Source organism: Aegilops tauschii, chromosome 1 (genome assembly GCF_002575655.3).
Source record: "Aegilops tauschii subsp. strangulata cultivar AL8/78 chromosome 1, Aet v6.0, whole genome shotgun sequence".
Taxonomy (NCBI): domain Eukaryota; kingdom Viridiplantae; phylum Streptophyta; class Magnoliopsida; order Poales; family Poaceae; genus Aegilops; species Aegilops tauschii.
Window position 1 is genome coordinate 301,943,285 of NC_053035.3, and position 20,457 is coordinate 301,963,741.

The window sequence follows — 20,457 nt, forward strand, 5'->3', positions numbered from 1 at the left end:
CAATTGATAGAAAAGTGCATAGTTATGAGAATATCTAAGCATGATCATGTATATAGGCATCACGTCCGTGACAAGTAGACCGAAACGATTCTGCATGTACTATTATTACTCCACACATCGACCGCTATCCAGCATGCATCTAGAGTATTAAGTTCATAAGAACAGAGTAACGCATTAGGCAAGATGACATGATGTACAGGATAAACTCAAGCAATATGATATAAACCCCATCTTTTTATCCTCGATGGCAACAATACAATGCGTGCCTTGCTGCCCCTACTATCACTGGGAAAGGACACCGCGAGATTGAACCCAAATCTAAGCACTTCTCCCATTGCAAGAAAGATCAATCTAGTAGGCCAAACCAAACTGATAATTCGAAGAGACTTGCAAAGATATCAAATCATACATAAAAGAATTCAGAGGAGATTCAAATATTGTTCATAGATAATCTTCATCATAAACCCACAATTCATCGGATCTCGACAAACACACCGCAAAAAGAATTACATCGAATAGATCTCCAAGAAGATCGAGGAGAACTTTGTATTGAGATCCTAAGAGAGAGAAGAAGCCATCTAACTAATAACTATGGACCCGAAGGTCTGTGGTAAACTATTCACACATCATCGGAGAGGCTATGGTGTTGATGTAGAAGCCCTCCGTGATCGATTCCCCCTCCGGCGGAGCGCCGGAAAAGGCCTCAAGATGGGATTTCACGGGTACAGAAGGTTGCGGCGGTGGAAATAGGGTTTCGTGGTGCCCCTGGATGTTTTCGGGGTATATGAGTATATATAGGCGAAAGAAGTCGGTCAGGGGAGCCACGAGGGGCCCACGAGGGTGGGGACGCGCCTCCCTGCCTCGTGGCCGCCTCGTTGCTTCCTTGACGTACACTCCAAGTCTCCTGGATCACGTTTGTTCCAAAAATCACTCTCCCGAAGGTTTCATTCCGTTTGGATTCCGTTTGATATTCCTTTTCTGCGAAACACTGAAATAGGCAAAAAAACAGCAATTTGCACTGGGCCTTTGGTTAGTAGGTTAGTCCCAAAAATAATATAAAAGTGTATAATAAATCCCATTAAACATCAAAAACAGATAATATAATAACATGGAACAATCAAAAATTATAGATACGTTGGAGATACAAAAGCAGATACAAAAGATAAACAGGTAAACAGGTAAGGTACAACAGCAGATACAAAAGCAGGCTATGCATCAGAATAGGAGCAAACAATTACAGTAGCAAAATCTAATGCAAGCATGAGAGAATGGAATGGGCGATATCGGGATGATCAAAGGGGGGGGCTTGCCTGGAAGCTTTTCTGAAAAGGAAGAAGTGTCGTCGTCGACGTAGTCGATCACAGGGGCAGCATCAGTCTCAGGGTCTATCGTAGAGAAGAGGGGGAAGAAACAGTAAATACAGAGCAAACAAGGCATCACAAAGCATAACATGGCAATACGCAACGCTAGGAGTGTTCTAACATAGTGCTGCACGATACAGGTGAAGGGGGAATTCAACCAGGAAGGTATTCCCGGTTTCGGACCTGTGTCAGACAAATGAGCGGAGGGGGAATGTTCCATGTTCATATAGTTAGAGGCATCTGATAGGTAAATGGACCGCATATTCGGATTCGTCTCGTCGTTCTGAGCAACTTTCATGTAGAAAACATTTTCATCCGAGCTATGATTATTTTTCTACGATTTTTCAAAGATTTTAGCATTCCCAGAAATTATTTAAATTAACAGAAATGGAAAAATGACGTCAGCATGATATCATCAGGTCTACAGACCCGCTGACTGGGCAAACTGACCAGTGGGTCCCACCTGTCATAGACAGTGGACTAACAGAAGTTTAAACTAACTAAAAAGAGGTTAATTAACAGTTGGGCCCCACATGTCTGTGACAGATTAGATTACTAATTACTTTTAATATAAAAATCATTTTAATTAGCTTAATTATGCGGTGTGGCCTGCATATCAGTGGTACTGGGCTGCCAGTCAGCAGTTGACTGGGTCAACCCGGTCAACTAGGGCCCGCGGGGCCCGCTGGCAGCGACCCTGGGGTTGGCCCCAGGTCAGCCACGTCGGCGGGTGGTTGTGCGCCGGCACCGACGTGCCGGAACCGGCCGGAAAACGGCCTCAGGGGCCTGTTTCGGCCACGGTTTGAACCTACGGCACCGCGGGGCTCGCGCGCATCCGACTGCGGTGGTGGCTTGGCCGGAGCGCGCCTGCAGCGACGGCGGCGAGCGGCGAGGGCGGCGGCTGGATCACGGGTTCAGCGGGAACGGCGACAGGGGGCACGAGCGGAGGCGCAGGCGGTCGCGTTGGACTCCTGGGAGACCCAGGAGCACGTCGTTGTGCTCGGACGCGAGCGTGAGCAGCGGTGGCCGCGGCGGTGATGCGGACGGCGGCGGCGAGCTACTGCTACGGCGGGGGAGAGGCTAGGGGGCACGGGGATCGAATCCAAAGGGACGAGGAGGAGCGGGAGCTCACTGTGGTCCGGTAGGGGAGGGCAGCGGGCTCGAGGAGGCTTGCTGGCGCCAGATTTGTCGTCGAACGGCGGCGGGGATTCGAGGAGGAAGACGACGCTGGCGCCGGCGCTGGGGCTCCTCAGCTCGAACGGCTCGGCGTAGTCGACGTGGGCGACCGTAGCGGAGCTCTCGGACACGGCGGTGAGGCTCGGGGTCAACGGTCGCCGTGGCGGTGCGAGAAGAACGGCGACGACATGTGTCGGCAGAAGGGGAAGGAAGAGGGGAGATGCGATGGAGAGCGAGGGGGAGTGGGTGAGGCGCATCTGGGGCGACGATGAGGCCGAGGGCTGCAGTGGCATCCTTATCCTACCCCGCGGCGCGGCCGGCGACGTGGTCCGGCGGGGACGGTGCCCTGTTGCGGTCCAACCCGACAGGTGGAGGAGGGAGAAAAAGAAGCAGGGGGGTGGGCTGGGCTAGCTCGGGCCAGGCACTGTGCACTTGGCCCAGTGCATAATGGCCTGTGCTCTTTCTCTTTTCCTTTTTTATAAAACCTTTTGTTTAAATAACAGAGATAGAAAAAGATTATATAAGGTAACTAAAAGAGCTAAGAAAAATGTGGGACTTAGCCTATTAAATAGTTTGCATTTTTAGGCAGTGCCACAAGAAGTTTGGAGGCCAGAGGAATCCATTTGCATTTTTCACATTAAAATGACATTCAAAAATGCTGAAGTTGAAATGAAATAATTGCTACTGTCCATCTTAGCTCAATGGTGATGTTGTTTTCCTTAACAATTAAATGTTATGGAATTTTGGATAAATGATGAACATTTTTCTAGCAAGTTTTGTGCAACTTCAAATTTTACTTTGAATTTGAACAGAATTCAGAGAAGGGACTTGAGTTGAGATATTATCCCAACATGATTAAGCTTTGTAAATCAAGATGACTTGGCACTTAGCATAAGGGATTATTGTAGTGTGATGTTGGGGATGTTACAGTCGCCATCTAGTCCTAGCCACCGTGCGTACGGTGCCTAGGATGCTAACGGGAGGATATGTATCAATGGGGGAAACCATGGTCGAAGGGAAGTCGGCACATAGGAACAAACCCTAGCCATTGCATAGAGGGGAAACAGTATAATTTTGACGGTTTGAATTGTGGCAAACCAATTCCCCTGCATTTTACTGTTGGGTCAAATTGTCCGGAATATTTTCGCCGGACACGTTAACCTGATAGTGCCACTTCACTTTAACACTTGGCAGCAACCGGGCGGTAGGGACTGTCACACAATTAATGTTATTTTCTATCATTGTACTCTGTGGTTTAACGTGATTCGACATGGGGGAAAACATCCCACAATTGGTTGAATTTTAGGGATGTACCAATGCGATTTTTTGCTGGTGAAGGTCGTCGCAAAATACCATGGTTGCGAGAAAAGGTGATATTACTTCTCCTTCCACTCTCTATCGTTGGACACCACATTTTGTTTGATGGAACCGTGTGGAGAAGGGTTCGAGGCCGGAAACACAGCGTTATGTATATTGTCTTGTTATTTTTGGAAAGTGGGAGAGTATTGTGGTATAATGACTTTACAAAAAAAATTAGAAAAGGCCCCCCACAGTTCCCGGCCACCGCGGCCTCCGAAGCTTCCCTCCCCCCACCACGCCGCAGCCCCCCCCCCCCCCCCAACCGCGCCGAAGTACACATCCCCGAGGCTCTTGGCGCCTTTGGCCCGAGTCACCGCCTCGAGTGTCGGCGAGGCCGGGAATAGGGCCGCAACACTCCTCACCTCCACCACCACCACCACCATTGAGTCTGTTGGGGATCTCGCCCCGGCAACGCACACAAGGTGTTCGACAAAAGGTTTAACAACTTTCTTTCCAGTTTTGAATTGGGTTGTTTAAAGCAAAAGCCGGTGTGGATTAAAAAATTGCAATTCTGTAATGGGACCTTCCCCTTATGCTTTTTGCAACTTTAGATTTCGATCAAAGAGAAAAGCTTTTTCATCGCATTCGTCTGATCACACCAATCTACGATGCCATATCATATTTTGGTCGTATGATGGTCGGAGCCTTGCAAAAAAGAAATAGAAGTTAAGATTGGGAGATGGGCTAGTTGGGAGCCTCTTAATGCCCAGGAATTTTTTATAGGGAGGCTCCCGATAAGTTGCTTTTGGAGTTAAGTTTAGGAGATGGGATAGAGATGCTCTTAGAGCAGCTGCTGATGCAAGATACATATTTGGTTGGGCTATTCTTTAAAACTAGAAGGGTTGGGCGTGTTTTGCTGCGCCTTTGGTGTTGTTGAGATTTAAAAAAACTTATTTTGTTTTAAAATATAATGTGTATTACTTTTTTGAAAAGTCCAACCTCTTTAAGTTTGATCAAATTTATGAAGAAATATATCAAAATTCATAATATCAAATTGGTGTTATTAGATTCATCATGAAATGAATTTCCATAATATTTTGGCTTAATATTGTGGTTGTCGATATTTTTGGCTCTAAACTTGGTCAAAGTTAAATAAATTTGACTTTCCAAAGAACTAATACCCCTTGTATTTTGGACCTGATGGAATATTTAGCTTGGCGGATGGGGGAGATGATGGAGCGTGTTTTATGTTTATTTATATTGTGTTTATTTGGTGGGCCTTTCATGGTGTGATGATGTGTTATGCGCTAATCAACTCATATTTTTGTGGGTAAATTTCTGTGTGATGGCTACATGTACTATATTGATGCTTAGTATCTTCACATGGTGGCGCTTATTTTTTCTAGGTGGTAAGAGGGTGCACGGGATTGATATGTTTTTCTAGCAGTTGGTGTTGATTGATTTGAAAATTCGTTGGCCCGATCAAAATCGTAAACCAAATTCAAAATTGAATATCTCAATCGAATAAAAGAGCTTCAAAATTAGGGAATATGGTGAATTAAAATAATTAAATGGGAGAGCTCCTTGAGAAAATTATTGATCCGGTCAAAATCGGATGATCAAGTTTTAAACTGAAGACCTCAATAAACTGTGAGGACTTAAAAAATAAGAAGCATAGTGTATAGTATACAAGAATTGAATTAGAGCTTTAAGAAATTGTTGACTTGGTCAAAATTGGGTGACCCAATTTCAATTGGACACCTCAATTGATTGTGAGGCATTTTACCCCTGGGGAGCTTAGTGATATAGTAGATTAGGAAAACCATCTGATAGACATAAACAGAAACAAACAGGATCATGTAAAGCATACCAGAGAGGGTAAACCAAAATTGGAAGAAGAGAAAAATTAAACACATTGTCGGTGTCGTTTCATAATCATCTACTACCTTCATTTGGGTTTATTGGTTCCTTTCATATTATGTGCCAAATTTTGCCTGTAGATGTGACTAACAAAATATTAGTTGTATGTCATGGAAGTTATATTATTGGATTCATATTTGTAAGAGGTTTTCAATGATCCTATTTTTATGGTATATAACTTATTTTTTTGATAGTTAAATTAAAGGTCAAAGTTTGACCCAAATATAATGGGACTAATAACCAGAACGGAGGTAGTGGCAATTAGCAGTTGGCTATCGATACGCTATAGTGATTACTCATCAAACAACAGGCAGATTCTTCTTTACACCAAATGTAATATTGATGTGCTTCTCTCCACTTCTCTTTGTAGCTTTTCACCTATACTGTCGTTTCATGTGCAGGAATCGTCTGTCACTTCATCTCCTTTCCATTCTCTGTGAACAAAGGAATCGTTGGTTTAAACATAGGACAAGCCAACAAAAACGATAGGAGGAAGAGAGATATTATTACAATGCAGTAAAGTAAAAAAAAAATGACGTCCATCACGCATTAGGTATTTCTCACCACAAGCAGCTACTCCAGTATTTGTAAGCTAAGGCATTGGGTCTCTCATCTGCAGTCTGCCCCCCTCTTGGAGACAAGCAAGAACCTCTGCAAACTGAAAGAAAGAAGGGATGATGAAGAAGGGGAAGTGGTCCAGGGAAGAGGATGACTTGTTGAAAAAACACGTTGAGAAGTATGGCATTGGCCGTAGTTGGCAGGCATTGGCTGAAACCCTAGGTTAGTTTTATCGCTTTTGCCCATCGTCTTCATTCAACTGTTCATATTGGTACTAAGTTTACCTCCATTAACTCCGATATATGCCTTCATTCAAAATGAAAAGAAAGCTACTAAATGTGACGCGGTTGTTTGTTTGGCTTGCATATGGTCTGTCTAAAAAGTTGCGCTTGTTAATTTAGAAGAAAGATTGGCCCAACTTATAAGGTCTAGTCAGTTTTTCATAGTCGCAGAAAATGCTTACTTTGGTTTCTTTTCTAATTTTCTCAGTTTTTTCTTACATCAGAATTTTCTCAGTTATCTTAGAACTACTTTGGCACGTTTCTTATCGATTTTGTACTTGTTTTTCTGTGGAGAGTTCGGACAGATATCCTAGTGTTGTTCTTTGGCCCCTTTCCATCATAAAACCAGTAGCGTCCTGCACAGAAACAACTACCATGCTCATCCATACTCTGATTGTCACTCACCACTGTGGCTACAGCATGATTTCTGAGGATGTTGCTCATGGATTCGCAGGGCTTCAGCGTTGCGGCCGGGGTTGCCGAGCGCGGTGGCTGAACTACCTCCGGCCGGGACTGAAGCACGGCAACTTCACGCAGGCAGAGGAGAGCATCATCTGTGAGATGTACAGCAAGAGGGGAAGCTGGTAAGTCCCGAAAAATAAGCATGTCCTGCTGCCATTGCCTGCACGCATCTCAGCTTCTGCTGCCTCTGCCCAACCAACGGTCACACCAATGTCCATCACCCCTTTTCCAGATGTTCAAATTAGCTGAACATTGCTTGCGTGATGCTTCTTGGCTTCTTGCTATTGTGCTTCTTTAACCAATCTGGCACTGCTTTGCTTGTCATTGGATCGAACAGCTGGTCCGTCATCGCCGCCCAGCTCCCCGGGAGAACGGACCTCGCCGTCAAGAACTACTGGAACGGCACCATCTCGAAGAGGTTCCACTGGGCGAGCAGCGCGGCGGCCGCGCGCCGCAGGCGCAGCGTCCACCGCCCCTCCTCCAGCACGACGTCGGACGCCACCAAGCCGGAGGAGCTCGCGCTGGTCGTCCACGGCGAGGGGAGCTCCACGACAGGATCGTCATGCTATGCCGGCGGCTTCGTGGACGCCTGGATCCTGGCCGGCTCACTGCCGCTCGTGCAAGCGCAGCCACCGCTGGCGGCCGGCGGCTGGAACGCGGCGAAAGAAGAGGTCGGTGAGACGGTGCCGATTGAGAGGAAGCCGGCCGTGGCGCCTGCGCCTCTGCCAGAGAATGACATGGTCTGCGCCCCCATGACTGTGATTCCCCTGGCGTCCATGGAGCCGGACGACATGCCTTGGATTGACGGTTTCGACGAGATCGACAGCTTCCTGCCCTGGTTCGATGACTAGTAATCAAGTGGCAACGTAGGTAGAATGGTTATCGTCAATGGTCGGCTCCTTGGTTCAGGAGCAGCCGCAAGATTGTCATGTACTGTTAAACATTTACTGTGTTGTCTTCCGAAAAAGATTTACCATGTTGTTAGGGTTGGATGGGATATGAGCGGAAAGGTAATTCCCATTTGAATCATAACTGGGCGTGGCCTCTCTGTTGATGTGATTCCTAGACATTGCACAAGTTTCTTCAGTGATGATCATCTTTTCTGACAGAGCATTCTGGAAGCTCAAGGCTTAATCTGTGCCCCTAGGAACCAGACCATATACTCAGTTCAGCCAGTGGTTGCATAAAAGAACCGGAAACTGCACACGAATCCATCTGGCAACCGTGTCAGGCATGATCGAAACTCGTAGTTCTTTAACCATGGGGCATAGCTCACATCAGATTCAAGTACTAGAGTATAGAGTATACCTTGAACTTCGGAGCATCAACGTGCATCCATAGGGACCTAAAATCCAGAGCGTAGATGGGGCTAGCTAACAGGATCATGATGCTTCTCTTCTTGGGATCAGCGAATGCGTCAGCCCTGTACTGCTGACCTTGCCATCAGAGGTTCAGAAGACCCCGGTTTCTTCTTGGAGTCCATATCTTAGCAGGACTTGCCAAGGCTTGGTTAGCACTTAACAAGGTGAGGACTAGGGAGAAATGAAATGACACATTCGCACAAGAACACGATACACTCAGAATCATTTGTTCATCATAGTCTTTTAGTAACAAGACATGATATAGGAAGTGAACACTTCAGTGATGAACTAGGAAAACAAGGAAACTTCAAGTAGAAGAGATGAGGTTCTGTGAATAGGGTATACCTTTGCTACTTTCTAGTTTCCTTTTAACAAAGCGAATAAATGAACTGCATGATGTTCCAATATTTAGCATAACTGCAAGATAATTTCATCAACTCAAACTGTACTACAGAGATGCATGAAACGACATATGGGCAGCAAAACGACGGCTGAACCGTCGGCTACATGCTACATAGGCCAACTGATACCTTCAGGCACAGATGGATTACCTTTACAACGATTGACCATCTAGTTAGTTAGTTTCAGAATGTTGCTAACAGGAATATACAACAAGGAACGAGCACATCTAATGAAGAAGAGAGAATATGCCCAGGCTAACCATGATAGTAGAGATCTCACACACCATGAACTTTATGTATAGAAGAGAATTTGCCAAAACTGAAAGATAATGAACCATTAGCTACTCGGCAGTTCCACTGAAACAAATTTGCAGTTCGCAAATTGAAACCGAAAATGCCAATTAATAAACAGGCCAGATCAGAGGAGGTGTGTATAGATCATACAAATTCTTATAGATTGTACGTTTTAACAGCGAATTTCAAGCAGTTCCAGGAAGTATGGAAGACCAAAGACTACACAAAGCAAACAACTACTGTGTTTCTTCGTGGGCAGAAAGAGCGATATATTTCCTTTTTCTAGGAGAAAATAAGAATAATGTGATCATCCTTTTTCTCGTGATAATTAATGTAACCTACTTTCCAAAATAGTCACTGCATTCTGCTAATGTGTAACCTCATGCTATGCAGTCAGCATGCAGCACAGTCATAGAATTATAGCTTCAAAATCATTCCAAATATTCCAATGTTAGAAGTGCCTCAACTACTGGTGATAAGTACAAGAGAAGACGGTGTAATACAATTTACAGTCATCTTAGCATCAGCATAGGATTATAACTTCAAAATCATTCCAATGTTAGAAGTACCTCAACTACTGGTGGTAAGTACAAGAAAAAACGGTGTAATAGAATTTAAAGTCATCTTAGCATCAGCCTGACATTTACAGATACATCTCAGGTTTATCACATTGGATAACTATGTGATTATAACCTTTGATTTGAGTGCTGAAAGCATCAACATAACATCACATGACTTATGGAGCATCCATGCACAAGTTAATGACCAATAATAAAACCTCCAACTGCCCAAAAAAGAAAGTTAAATATGTCTTAGTATTGCTCAATCTGTTTTCCCCTACATGTCAGAATCACCATCTTAGTTATTACCCGAGAAAAAGTATACAATACATCATCTCCGTTTACCATTCAGCCAAAAACTGTGTGGTTCTAAGATGTCCCTATATTACACTCTAAGGTTGAGCAATCTGATGGCGATTTCTGGCACGTAACCAAAATGCCGAAGCAATCAAAAGAACCTTCCTATCTCACAACACATTCTAATTACCCATGTACTGTAACGAACCAAAAGAAGAGGGGTTGGGAGCACACCTGCTTCAAGAACCCCTACGACTAGTCAGATCCTTTGTTGCGACTCAATCACTAATGCATTGAGCATGATATGCATGACAGCATCATAGACCACGCCGTTGTAATGCATCCCGTCAGCTGTGCATTGCTGCTCACATCCCCGGGTGAGCTTTCCCACATCGAGCAGCCGGAATGGGCCACCATCACGGCGCAAGATACACCTCTCATCAACCTCACGGTCATAGGCTTGCAGCATTGTGTCGTTCATATGCTCTTTCTTGGCATCAGTGTTGAGCATAGGGTTGACAAGCCGCGGCAGGCCGAGCCAGAACATGTGTGGAGGTGGCACTGGGAGCGGCGAGCGGAGAGAGTTGGCCGCATCAGCAATGGACGCCAATGCGTCGCCGTATTGCGAGGCTTCCGTGACATGGAGCATGTGCCAGAGGCCGGATCCGAGCACGAGCACGTCGGGGGTGCGCGGCGCCAGGCGGAGATCCTCGCGGAGCAGACGCGTGAGGTTGCTCTCGAAGGGCGCCCATATGAAATCCACGGAGATGCCCCGCGCCGGCACGGCAGCGTGGTAGTCGCTGTGGCGGCGGAACAGCTCCGGCTCCGCGGCCGCTGCGGCAGCCGGGTCGAGCAGGAGGCGCAGCAGCGCGAGCACGAGCAGGCGCGCCTGCGAGTCGCCCGCCACCATGACCCAGGAGCCGTTGAGCAGGGTCGAGGCGTCGTCCCGCGTCAGCCGCGCGAAGCCGCAGGTGGCGGCGAGCGAGGGCGGCCACGACCAGGCGCGGCCCCCGCCGTGGGGCTCGGCGTCCGCCCACGACACGCGGTGCAGGACGGAGATGCAGGAGGCGGAGGAGGAGGAGGACGGGGCCGCGGGGCGGATGGGGTGGAAAGAGGAGACGAGGAGGTGGGGCAGCGAGGGGAGGTACGGGGAGAGGTGGACCCCGACGGCCAGGGAGACGAAGAGCGCGCCGGAGAAGAAGAGCACCTTGTTGCGGCTGAGGTGCCAGCCGGCGAGCCCCATGGGGACGAAGAGCACCACGCACGCCGCCAGCACGCCCACCTGCGCCGCGGCGGAAACCATGGACCGGCCTGGCCGGCCCTCCCCGCAGGACCGAGTGCACGAGCGAGGCCGACGCCGAGGTCCACCAGATCTGGGCCGAGGAGCGGGGCGGCAGGAGGTTGGGCGAGCGAGCGAGCGATCGGCGCGAGAAGTAGGGTCGCCGCGTGGTGTGGGTTGGTGGCGCGGTGGTGGGGTTGGGGTTGGGTGCGAGGTGGGAAGGAGGAAGGGGAGGGGGGAGGTCGGCGGGATGGGAACAGCGGAGCGGCAGGCGGGTGGCTCCGGCGCTTTCTGAGGCGGTGAGGTGCGTCGCGCCGGCGTGGATCCGGTCCAGAAGAAAAGAAAGCGCTGCCCTGCTCGGGCTTTCTTTTTTTCTTTTCTTTTTCTGTGTGTCGGTTATGAAAAAAATAAAGAATGTTATTTTCCAGTGTGCTTCGTGTCGTTAATCACTGACGCAAACAGCAAGTCAAATATACTCCCTCCGCAAAGAAATATAAGAGCATTTGATGGTACTCTTCGATGTATGTTAACCAGGAGCATCACATGTTTTCGATGATAATCTTCTCCGGGTGGTACTCCAGCCTTGTGGTTCCACTCTCTTCGTTTACAAGCAGATCGTACCCCGATCCACCTATCATTTTCGCCCACGCTTGATTAGGAGTGATACCAGAAGCCCACGACCGCGATGTCAACCTCAAGTGGCGAAGCTAAGCAACGCAACGAATTAATGTCTCGCCAGATGTTAGATCGTGTCGTAACCATCATGAAGGTTAAGAGCATCTACAACCGGATTTTGGCAAATCTGATCTTCAAACCTTCCCGACGCGCAAGGTCATGCTTTAAATATTTGATTCTATAACCGGATATCTTAAATTATAAACCTAAAATCCATATTATTACATGCAACATATAAAATATGATACGTCATTGACGTACTCTTGAAAAAAACACGTAACATAAACCAATCTTTAAGCGGAGCTCGTCCGGCTTTGCCGTATCCATGTCTAGCGGCCGGCTGCACTAGAGTGTTGGTCCGCTCGCCAGCAAGGTAGAGTATGACATGGACACGAGCCGGCTCACGGAACACAGGGAGCCGCCGTCTCCCATGCCCTACTCTTTCTCGTCAGAGCCCGGAACCCGGACGGTGCCGGTAGACGTCGGGTCTATGATGGATCCGTCCTGAGATGTGCCGGCGACATCCACCACGACGCGGTTGCGACGCCTGGACTGGCGCATCATACGGGGCGTCGGAGAATGCGACTCCACCTTGCCGACGTCCACTGCCGCGAGGGATGCTGCTACCTCCCGCGCCCGCTGCCTCGCACGGCGGGCACGTTGTGCCATGTTTACAGGGACGGTGTCCATGGTGCGTTCATAGCCCCGCGCACCAACAGAGGGGTTGCGCGTCCGTCATCGCGTTCGGACACCAGACGAGCTGCAATGCCTCTGGGAAGGCAGTGATGGCGCACCTAGCACCGGACCCATGCGTCATTTGGACGGATGCAATGGATTCCTAATGGAAGGAGTCCAAGTGCTGCCTCGCACGGGCCCCCTCCCAGGAGCGACGGAGCACAAGCCGCGTGGGATGAGCTCGGGGTCGACGAATATGAAGGTGTAGGACTCGGATCCGCTGTTCGCCATACTGGAGAAGGCCGAAGATCGCCGTACGGGAGCTTAGGTGGCGGAGGGGAGTGGAGGAAGTGGAGTGAAGTGAAGTGGGTAGGGTTTGGTCCGACGAGCGGATGGGGAGGAATATATGTGGGCTCGGGGACGACACGGCGGACGCGCCCAGGTGCTCCATATCTGCCCCAGATTTGGGCTGGATATGAGGGGTGTCGGTCAACCCAGGCGTTTGAGGCGTACGTCTAGATCATATATTTATTTGTTACCGGGTCAACCGCCCGGACGTTTGACAGGTTTAGGGCTCTCGGTTGTAGATGCTCTAAGGACCTCTTTTCATTCATAGGATGAGAAGGAAATATGTAAACCTATCTGTGGTTAGGGCTGTAGATGCTCTAAAGACCTCTTTTCATTCATAGGATGAGAAGGAAATAGGTAAACCTATCTGTGGTTAGGAGGACATTATCCGTCGGAGTTCAAGTCTTATATTTAGACATTAGTGCTCGTATTTTTTAAATTTATTTCAGGGTTTATGTCAGCTCAATTTTTCAAAGGTGTTTATAGGGATAGAGTGTCTGCAGGCATCATACAGATGAATGTATATGCATATGCCTTAGCATCAGCGTGTGTACTATGCCAAAAAGGACAGAATTAAAATGTTACAGTTGTCTCAATTATACATCATTTTCATAGAAAATGAAGATATATACATCATTTTGGGTGTTTGATTGCATCATAGAAAAACAAAGTATTTTTTTCAGAAATTTTAGGTGTTTGATTGCATCATAGAAAAACAAAGTAATTTTTCTGAAAGATTTGAGTGTATGCTTCAAGATCCTATGAGAAAAAGTTAAAAGAAGTCTTTGGAAAAAATTTCTATAGGACTCAATCCTATGAATCAAACAATCAACGTATGCCAAAATTTCATAAAAATTCCTATGATGAATCAAAGGAGCCCTAAGGTTTGATACAGTCGTGTCGTGTGAACTATTCTTGCCAACAATCACCCCTGTTCTACTGAGTTCAGCATTCAGCTCGCGACAGTGATTCATCGACAGTTCTGAACTCTGGATTCGTCAAACAAACCGCCGTAGGAGGGCTCTAATCTAACGAACAGTGGTTCATCAACGGTTATAAACTCCGCATTCAACATACTAGACAGTATAAACAAACGGCCTAATGTTAGAAGCGTGCAGGGACAGACATCGCCAGTGGTCAGAGCAGAACACATGATTCAATCCAATGCGAGATGAACACCCATATTAGAATCTGGAACTCATTACAAGCACCAGCACGCAGCTGCACACGCACACACAGGACAAGCACACCACAGAACGACGACCCGCCTAACCACATCTAAATCCCACGCGAGGCACGAACCGCGCTCAGCCGCCGAAGCCGTAGAGGGTGCGGCCCTGGCGCTTGAGCGCGTAGACGACGTCCATGGCGGTGACGGTCTTGCGGCGGGCGTGCTCCGTGTAGGTGACGGCGTCGCGGATGACGTTCTCGAGGAAGATCTTGAGCACGCCGCGGGTCTCCTCGTAGATGAGCCCGGAGATGCGCTTCACGCCGCCCCGCCGCGCCAGCCGCCGGATCGCCGGCTTCGTGATCCCCTGGATGTTGTCGCGCAGCACCTTCCCAGGCCCTTGCCTCCCTTGCCGCGGCCCGACATGGCTGGCGACGCTTGCTGGCTGCTGTTCCGAAGGTGGGATTGGAGGGGATTGGAGGGGATTGGATGTCTGATGCGGTGGAGGTTGAACGGTGGTGGTTCTTTTATACCGGAGAGGGGCTTTGGGACGGATCCGTGGGATGCTGGGTTCCGAGCGTCTGATTCGTGGAGGGAGCTAGGCGAGGATCGGTGACGTGGCTGGGAGAAACACAGGGAGGAGATCGATCCGTGGGATGGTGGTTGCGCAGCGTTGGATTAGGAAGGGAGAGCGGATGTTTTCTGAGATGAGAGTTGCGGATCGGTGACGTGGCGGGCGATGGCTGCGGACTTGGAGACTTGGGCCGTAGCCTTTCTCAGCTAGCGATGGACCTTGACCCATGGAGGGCCAGCGACAAAGAACCACTGATCGGCTAGCAGGTATGGGCCGGCACATAAACGCTCGTCCTATGTTTTTTTTTCTGTACAATGGCACTGGTCCGATTTTATTATTCTTTTATAGTTTTGCTTTTTGTATTTACTTCGGTTCCTTTTTTCAACGGTTTTCCTTTTTTGTTGTTGTAAATTTGGTTTTCTTTTGTTTTTCACTAGTTTTCTTCTGTTTTTCCAATACATCAGAATGTTTTATATACATGTTAAACATTTTTAAAATTAATGATCAACATTTTTTGAAACTTATGTCTACTTTCTTCTGTACTCATTGTACATTTTTGGTATATATGTCAAATATATTTTCTAACCTTTTCTGATACAAGATTGATATTTTATAGTACATGGTCAACATTTTTTCTGTACACATTTTTAACATTTTTATAATGCTTTATTAAAAGATTCGAAAACAAGATTAAAAATTTAATATATGGTCAACATTTTTTATATACATATTTAACGTTTTCAAATGCTTGACTGTTATATTTAAATACAAGATTATATTTTGGAATACATGATCAACATTTTTTCTATACACATTTATCATTTTTCAAATACAATATCAACATTTTTTCAAATGCTTTCTTATTATTTTTAAAATACATGATCATCTTTTTCTTACACATTGTGTTTTATTTGTATACATAAGAAACAATTTCCCTATACACATTTATCATTTTTCAAATGCTTGGTTAACATTTTTTCAATTTTTTACGTAAAGTGTTTCTGTAATATATTTATTTAGAATATGTGAAACTATAAATAAAAGTTTTAAAAAAGAAAGCAAAAAACCAAAACAAAATAAACAGAGTTGTGGCTCCCGCGTGCCAGGCCGGCCCATCTCGCGCCTCAGGCATAGCTTCCTCGGTCTCACTAGAAAGTGAGATAGGAGCACCCTAGTTTTTACCGTGAGGGCTATATATCGCTCGTAACAAGTCACTAGGGCCCAATGTTGTAGCATTTGATTTGAGAGCAACTAATTAGCGGGCAGCCAAAAAAAACTAATCAGCGGTTGCCCTCCACAAGGGGAAGCTCCTGAGGGGTAGAAGCGCTCCCAGCGCTCCGTGTGGCATGCCCTAGTGTCGCCACTTGTTGCACTGGGTGCATCTCGCGAGAGTATGATTTTTCATTTTCTACACGTGGTTTTTGTTTTTTCAACTTTTCCAATTTTCTTTGGCATTTACCTAGGTTTTGGTGGAAAAAATAATTATGCGAAGCACAGTTCTGCTTCTCAAAACAAAAGCAAAAGCACAGCATGTGCTTCCACAAGAAGCACAGTGTCCTTCTCGAAAAGGGAAAAACGCAGTTGTGCTTCCTCCAAAAAGGTAGAAGCACAGTCCCCGAAAAAAAGGGAAAATCACAACCCATGCTTCCAAAAAATGAATGAAGCAACCGTGCTTCCGAGCCCTGGGTTTCTCTTTCGGTTTTGTTTGGTTGTCCTATTTAGGTTTTTTCTAGTTACCTTTTTTCTCGGTTTTCCATAAAAAAAAGTTTGTCACCTATTAACATGATATTTTAGTTTTAAAGATCTTAACATGAGAAACCAAATGGTGACAAACGGTTGAGTATTTGGACACACGGTTCAAGAGGTAAAATGTTGTAAATAAATAGATCTACGTAAAAAAGGAAACTCCCAGATTACGACAAGAGGCGCATATATAGTGCGCCACTTGTTAGCATTGGAGAAGGCGGCAGTGACCTTTGCCATGGGTAACCCTTAACTAGTGATTTCACTATTTTCCACTGTTTTTGCATTGGTTTCTTCAGGGTTTTTCTTGCTTTTCTCTTTTTCTTTTTTCCTTTCTTGGTTTTAATCTGGGTTTTTTCATTGTTTTGCATAGGTTTTCTTCTGTTTTCTTGGTTTTTTTGTTTCCTTTATTCTTCTTTGGTTTTCTTTGTTTTCTTCTTCTTCTTTTCTTCCTTATTTTCTAACACATGTATATTTTTTCATACAAATTGTACATTTTTGGTATACATCAAGAATAATTTTTCACACATATTTAACAATGTTAAATTAAGTGATTACAATTTGTTATTAAATATATGTTTTGATGTCTAGTTTTTTACATATGTGTGGTGCAATTTTCATATGCACATAAAACAATTTTTATATGCGTTTAACATTCAAAATACATCATTAATATTTTTCAAATACTTTTTTGACATTTTTTGAGTAATTGTTAAACATTTTTCAAATATGCGTTAAAATGTTTTTTGTATGATACAAAACATTCTTTTTAAACTATGCGAACACTTTTTCCATTAGATAAACATCTTTTTTATATGTCACAAACATTTTGTTTCAAACACGTGAACATTTTTCTAGATGTAACGTACATTTTATAATTAGACAAACATTTTTTAATTGTTTACATTTTAGAAAAATATCGTGCACATTTTTGTAAACGTGTCAACATTTTTGTAATGTGACACACATTTATTTTTAGATGTTACAAACATTTCTAAAAGTTGAGGAATATTTTATACTCTGCATTTACACTTTTAGATGTGTGGTGAACATTTTTGAAAATAGATTCTACCACCTGGGGGTAGTTACCCCACATGTCTCATATACTACCATGTGGTAGTATATATTCTACTTTAACATTTTAAGTATGTTCATATAATATATATAAGATAGTGCAAAGTGAGTTACATGAAAAAATTGCAAGTTGACCCATGATTTTTATTATATTTGTGAAATACGTACGTATTTGTACGTAAAAAGGAGCATACTCAAAATATGATATATACTATCAAAAAAATAGTATATATAGTACCTAAACATTCTTAAATACTACATACTACGGGTACATACTCTCCGATTTGATAGATACTACATATAACATACAAAACTCAAGTGATGGTAACTACCACTGGTGGTAGAATAGTTATTTGGATCACAGCAGCCTCTATAAGGGCCCGACAGAACCCACCAAAACTTCCCGAACTGCCGGCCCGCCCGACAGGATCCACTGGATCCCGAGGCCGCCCTGACAGGATCCACCTGATCCCGATCCCGAGCCGCCCCAGCCCCCCTCCTCGCCGCTCCTCCCCTCGATCCCCGACCCCCCCCCCCCCCCCGTGCTTCGCCGCCGATCTTCGTCGGATCCGCCGCCTCCCCCCGTCTCCAGCTCCTGGCCGGCCGGATCCGCCGCCTTCCCTCCGTCTCCAGAGCCTGGTCGACCGGATCCGCCGCCACCCCTCCGTCCCACCTCCTGGCCGACCACCGGCGCGAGGGAGCCCGTGTCGCCTGGACGCGGCGAAGCCGCCATGGACTTCCGGAAGCCGCATCCTCCTTCCATCCTCACCGCCCGGCGCCTTGGCAGAGTAGATGACGGCCCGGACGGAAGCTACGGCGAACGGCGCGGCCAACGGAGCAACTCCGCGGCGGAGGCGACATCGGCGGCGCCTTCAAATCCAGCAACGGTACATGAACTTCCTCCCACTTGTCGCCTTCTTCTTCAATCTTCCCTTGCCTGACCTTCTTGCTTCGTGCAGATGAACTTTGTGCCCTATGCAAGACATGGATTGCCATGCGGTTCCTCTCCTAGCTCTCCGACAAATTGCTCTCAGGGTGGCCTATCAGCTGCTGGAAAAAGGTTGGCCGAACTTCTAGCCAGGGTATGGTTGAACTTCTTCCTTCTTTTCGTTATTTTCTTACAGCCATGTGAAGTTCAGGTGGTTTGTGATCCTCAGTCCAGGCTACAAAAGCTTTTTTAAAATCTGCCTGCTTACAGCCATGTGAAGTTCAGGTAGTTTGTGAGCCTCAGTCCAGGCTACAAACAGTAGAAAATCTGCCTGCATTCACATGTGAAAAGCCATGTGAAGTTCAACTATTAATTGTGCTAGAGTTCAGGTTGGTATGTATCTGGTTGTGTGTAAAAACTAAAAGGAAAATAGAACATGCATGTGATCACATGAAGGTCAGGTTGGTATGCACTAGTGGTTCAACCACTCAAACTCATGAAGGTTCGGGTCTTTTAACTATAGACAGTATTTCCCCTTTGCAAAACAAGAAGTTCAGGTTGTGGAGAGTGCTCCGTTCAGGTACATATAAGTAATCAAATAGTGTAGAATTAACAGAATATGAGGTTCATTCTGTGAAGGGTGCTTAGTTCAGGTACAAAAGTATTGGCAGATGCTCAGCTCAGTGCATAGTGTGATGCCTGTCCTAGGGGAAAAATATGTACATGAACACCACTTTATATATGAGAAGTTCAGGCTGTGAATAATGCTGAGTTCAGTTACAAAGGTATAGGCAGATGTAACTTGTGTGCTAATAAACATTTTTTCTTTTATGTCAGCAAGACGAGAGACGCATGAAGAAGCTTAGAAGTTCCCAGCAGCAAGTACACAATCCCAAGCCTGTACGCGTTGCACCACCCCCTCAATGGGTCACACCTCAAACGCACCAGCAGCATTACCAACCTGCTCAAGACTAAAAATGGATGACACCCAAAACACATGGAGACTTCCAAGATGCTGGGTCACAGCCCTATCCGCACAACTTTGTGCCTCCACCTAATTGGGTGATGCCAGAAATCCCCCGCGGATTCTTTGTTTCCACCAGCAGACTCCCAAGCACGCCGATGGAGGAGGGGGTTAGCTCAAGTCCTGCGTGTAACTCTGGAGGTTATCCTGGTGTTTCCACCAGCAGACTCCCAAGCACGCCGATGGAGGAGGGGGTTAGCTCAAGTCCTGCGTGTAACTCTGGAGGTTATCCTGGTGTGCTTCATCAATGCCAAAGCGAAGCAACAAAATCGGATCCCAGGACAAATCCAACAGGAACACACACACGGAGGAGAGTGCTCTGTACACTACCACCGTTGGATCTTGCTGCTGCTGCTACAAGTCAGAATTGTACGGGACATAAGGTAGATGGATTGCTTCACAAAACAAAAGAGCAAACCAAGACCAGGATCGCAATACCTCCACAACCACCTCAAGCAAAAAGGACGCAAACAAGAGAGAGGCCATCTTCAGCCCTCCTTCCTCCTCGTGATACACTCCTGCATCCTGCTGTGATTACTTCGCCGTGCCCCATCCTAGAGGGACAGAAGCAGACTCCGGTGGAGTTGCGATCATACACGCATGTAAGTGAAACAAAATATTTATATACGCATCTTGTATTATCTGCAAATTTTCTGCTCCCTCCAGGATAACAAGTTCATAAAATGCATTTTAACGTGCCGTTTGGCTTATTTTTCTTTTTCTGCAGATGCCAGATCTCCCGGATTATCTAATACCAAGACTAAAGATGCGATTCCAAGATGTAGAGAAGGCAAGGGAATTTTATAACAGATGTGCTGGTTTTGGAATCAGGAAGACGGGAGGGAATGACAATCACAAGTATTTTGTTTGCGTGTTCCAAGGGAAACACACAACTTCTGTTTCAGAGGCTGACAGGCAGCGAAACAAAACATCGCAGAGGATAAGCTGCAATGCAAGAATGAGGGTGAAGGTGCAGGAGGATAACACATGCGTGGCAGT

The 20,457-nt window shown here is 46.2% G+C and overlaps 3 protein-coding genes and 1 long non-coding RNA gene across 6 annotated transcripts; 1 reads left to right on the top strand and 3 right to left on the bottom strand.

The window, feature by feature from the left end:
• Nucleotides 1–429: 429 nt before the first annotated feature.
• On the bottom strand, nt 430–2,804 carry LOC120976728 (uncharacterized). The gene is made up of 2 exons (XR_012181948.1): nt 2,494–2,804; nt 430–1,385 (listed from the first exon to the last, which is right to left on the bottom strand). It is a non-coding gene; the product is annotated as an uncharacterized lncRNA (long non-coding RNA).
• A 1,357-nt stretch (nt 2,805–4,161) lies between these two features.
• On the top strand, nt 4,162–8,178 carry LOC109765732 (uncharacterized). Of its 3 annotated transcripts, none has more exons than XM_040404018.3 (5): nt 4,162–4,332; nt 6,158–6,309; nt 6,376–6,536; nt 7,050–7,179; nt 7,395–8,178. In XM_040404018.3, exons 3-5 carry the CDS (start codon nt 6,431–6,433, stop codon nt 7,906–7,908), a joined length of 750 nt encoding a protein of 249 aa, XP_040259952.1. In that variant the 5' UTR covers nt 4,162–4,332; nt 6,158–6,309; nt 6,376–6,430; the 3' UTR covers nt 7,909–8,178. The 3 variants fall into 3 exon arrangements, with proteins under 3 accessions (XP_040259952.1, XP_040259950.1, XP_045090739.1); XM_040404016.3 differs by having other exon boundaries at nt 6,158–6,277; XM_045234804.2 differs by lacking the exon at nt 4,162–4,332 and having other exon boundaries at nt 4,813–6,277.
• A 1,730-nt stretch (nt 8,179–9,908) lies between these two features.
• Nucleotides 9,909–11,598, bottom strand: LOC109765729 (protein ALTERED XYLOGLUCAN 9). Its single transcript, XM_020324506.4, has one exon. It carries the CDS (start codon nt 11,271–11,273, stop codon nt 10,230–10,232), a length of 1,044 nt encoding a protein of 347 aa, XP_020180095.2. The 5' UTR covers nt 11,274–11,598; the 3' UTR covers nt 9,909–10,229.
• A 2,504-nt stretch (nt 11,599–14,102) lies between these two features.
• LOC109765733 (uncharacterized) lies at nt 14,103–18,239 on the bottom strand. Its single transcript, XM_040398144.2, has 2 exons — nt 18,180–18,239; nt 14,103–14,713 (listed from the first exon to the last, which is right to left on the bottom strand). The coding sequence occupies exons 1-2, from the start codon at nt 18,237–18,239 to the stop codon at nt 14,255–14,257; spliced, it is 519 nt and encodes a 172-aa protein (XP_040254078.1). The 3' UTR covers nt 14,103–14,254.
• Between the last annotated feature and the right edge of the window lie 2,218 nt (nt 18,240–20,457).

Excerpts from the sequence above, each read along its gene's own strand:
- LOC109765732 (XM_040404018.3), top strand. The coding sequence starts at position 6,431 with ATGATGAAGAAGGGGAAGTGGTCCAGGGAAGAGGATGACTTGTTGAAA. Across the intron at positions 6,537-7,049 it reads GGCATTGGCTGAAACCCTAG|GGCTTCAGCGTTGCGGCCGG; the intron begins GTTAGTTTTATC and ends ATGGATTCGCAG. Across the intron at positions 7,180-7,394 it reads TACAGCAAGAGGGGAAGCTG|CTGGTCCGTCATCGCCGCCC; the intron begins GTAAGTCCCGAA and ends TGGATCGAACAG.
- LOC109765733 (XM_040398144.2), bottom strand. The coding sequence starts at position 18,239 with ATGGCGGCTTCGCCGCGTCCAGGCGACACGGGCTCCCTCGCGCCGGTG. Across the intron at positions 14,714-18,179 it reads CGCCGGTGGTCGGCCAGGAG|CTCCCTCCACGAATCAGACG; the intron begins GTGGGACGGAGG and ends ATCCTCGCCTAG.
- LOC109765729 (XM_020324506.4), bottom strand. The coding sequence starts at position 11,273 with ATGGTTTCCGCCGCGGCGCAGGTGGGCGTGCTGGCGGCGTGCGTGGTG.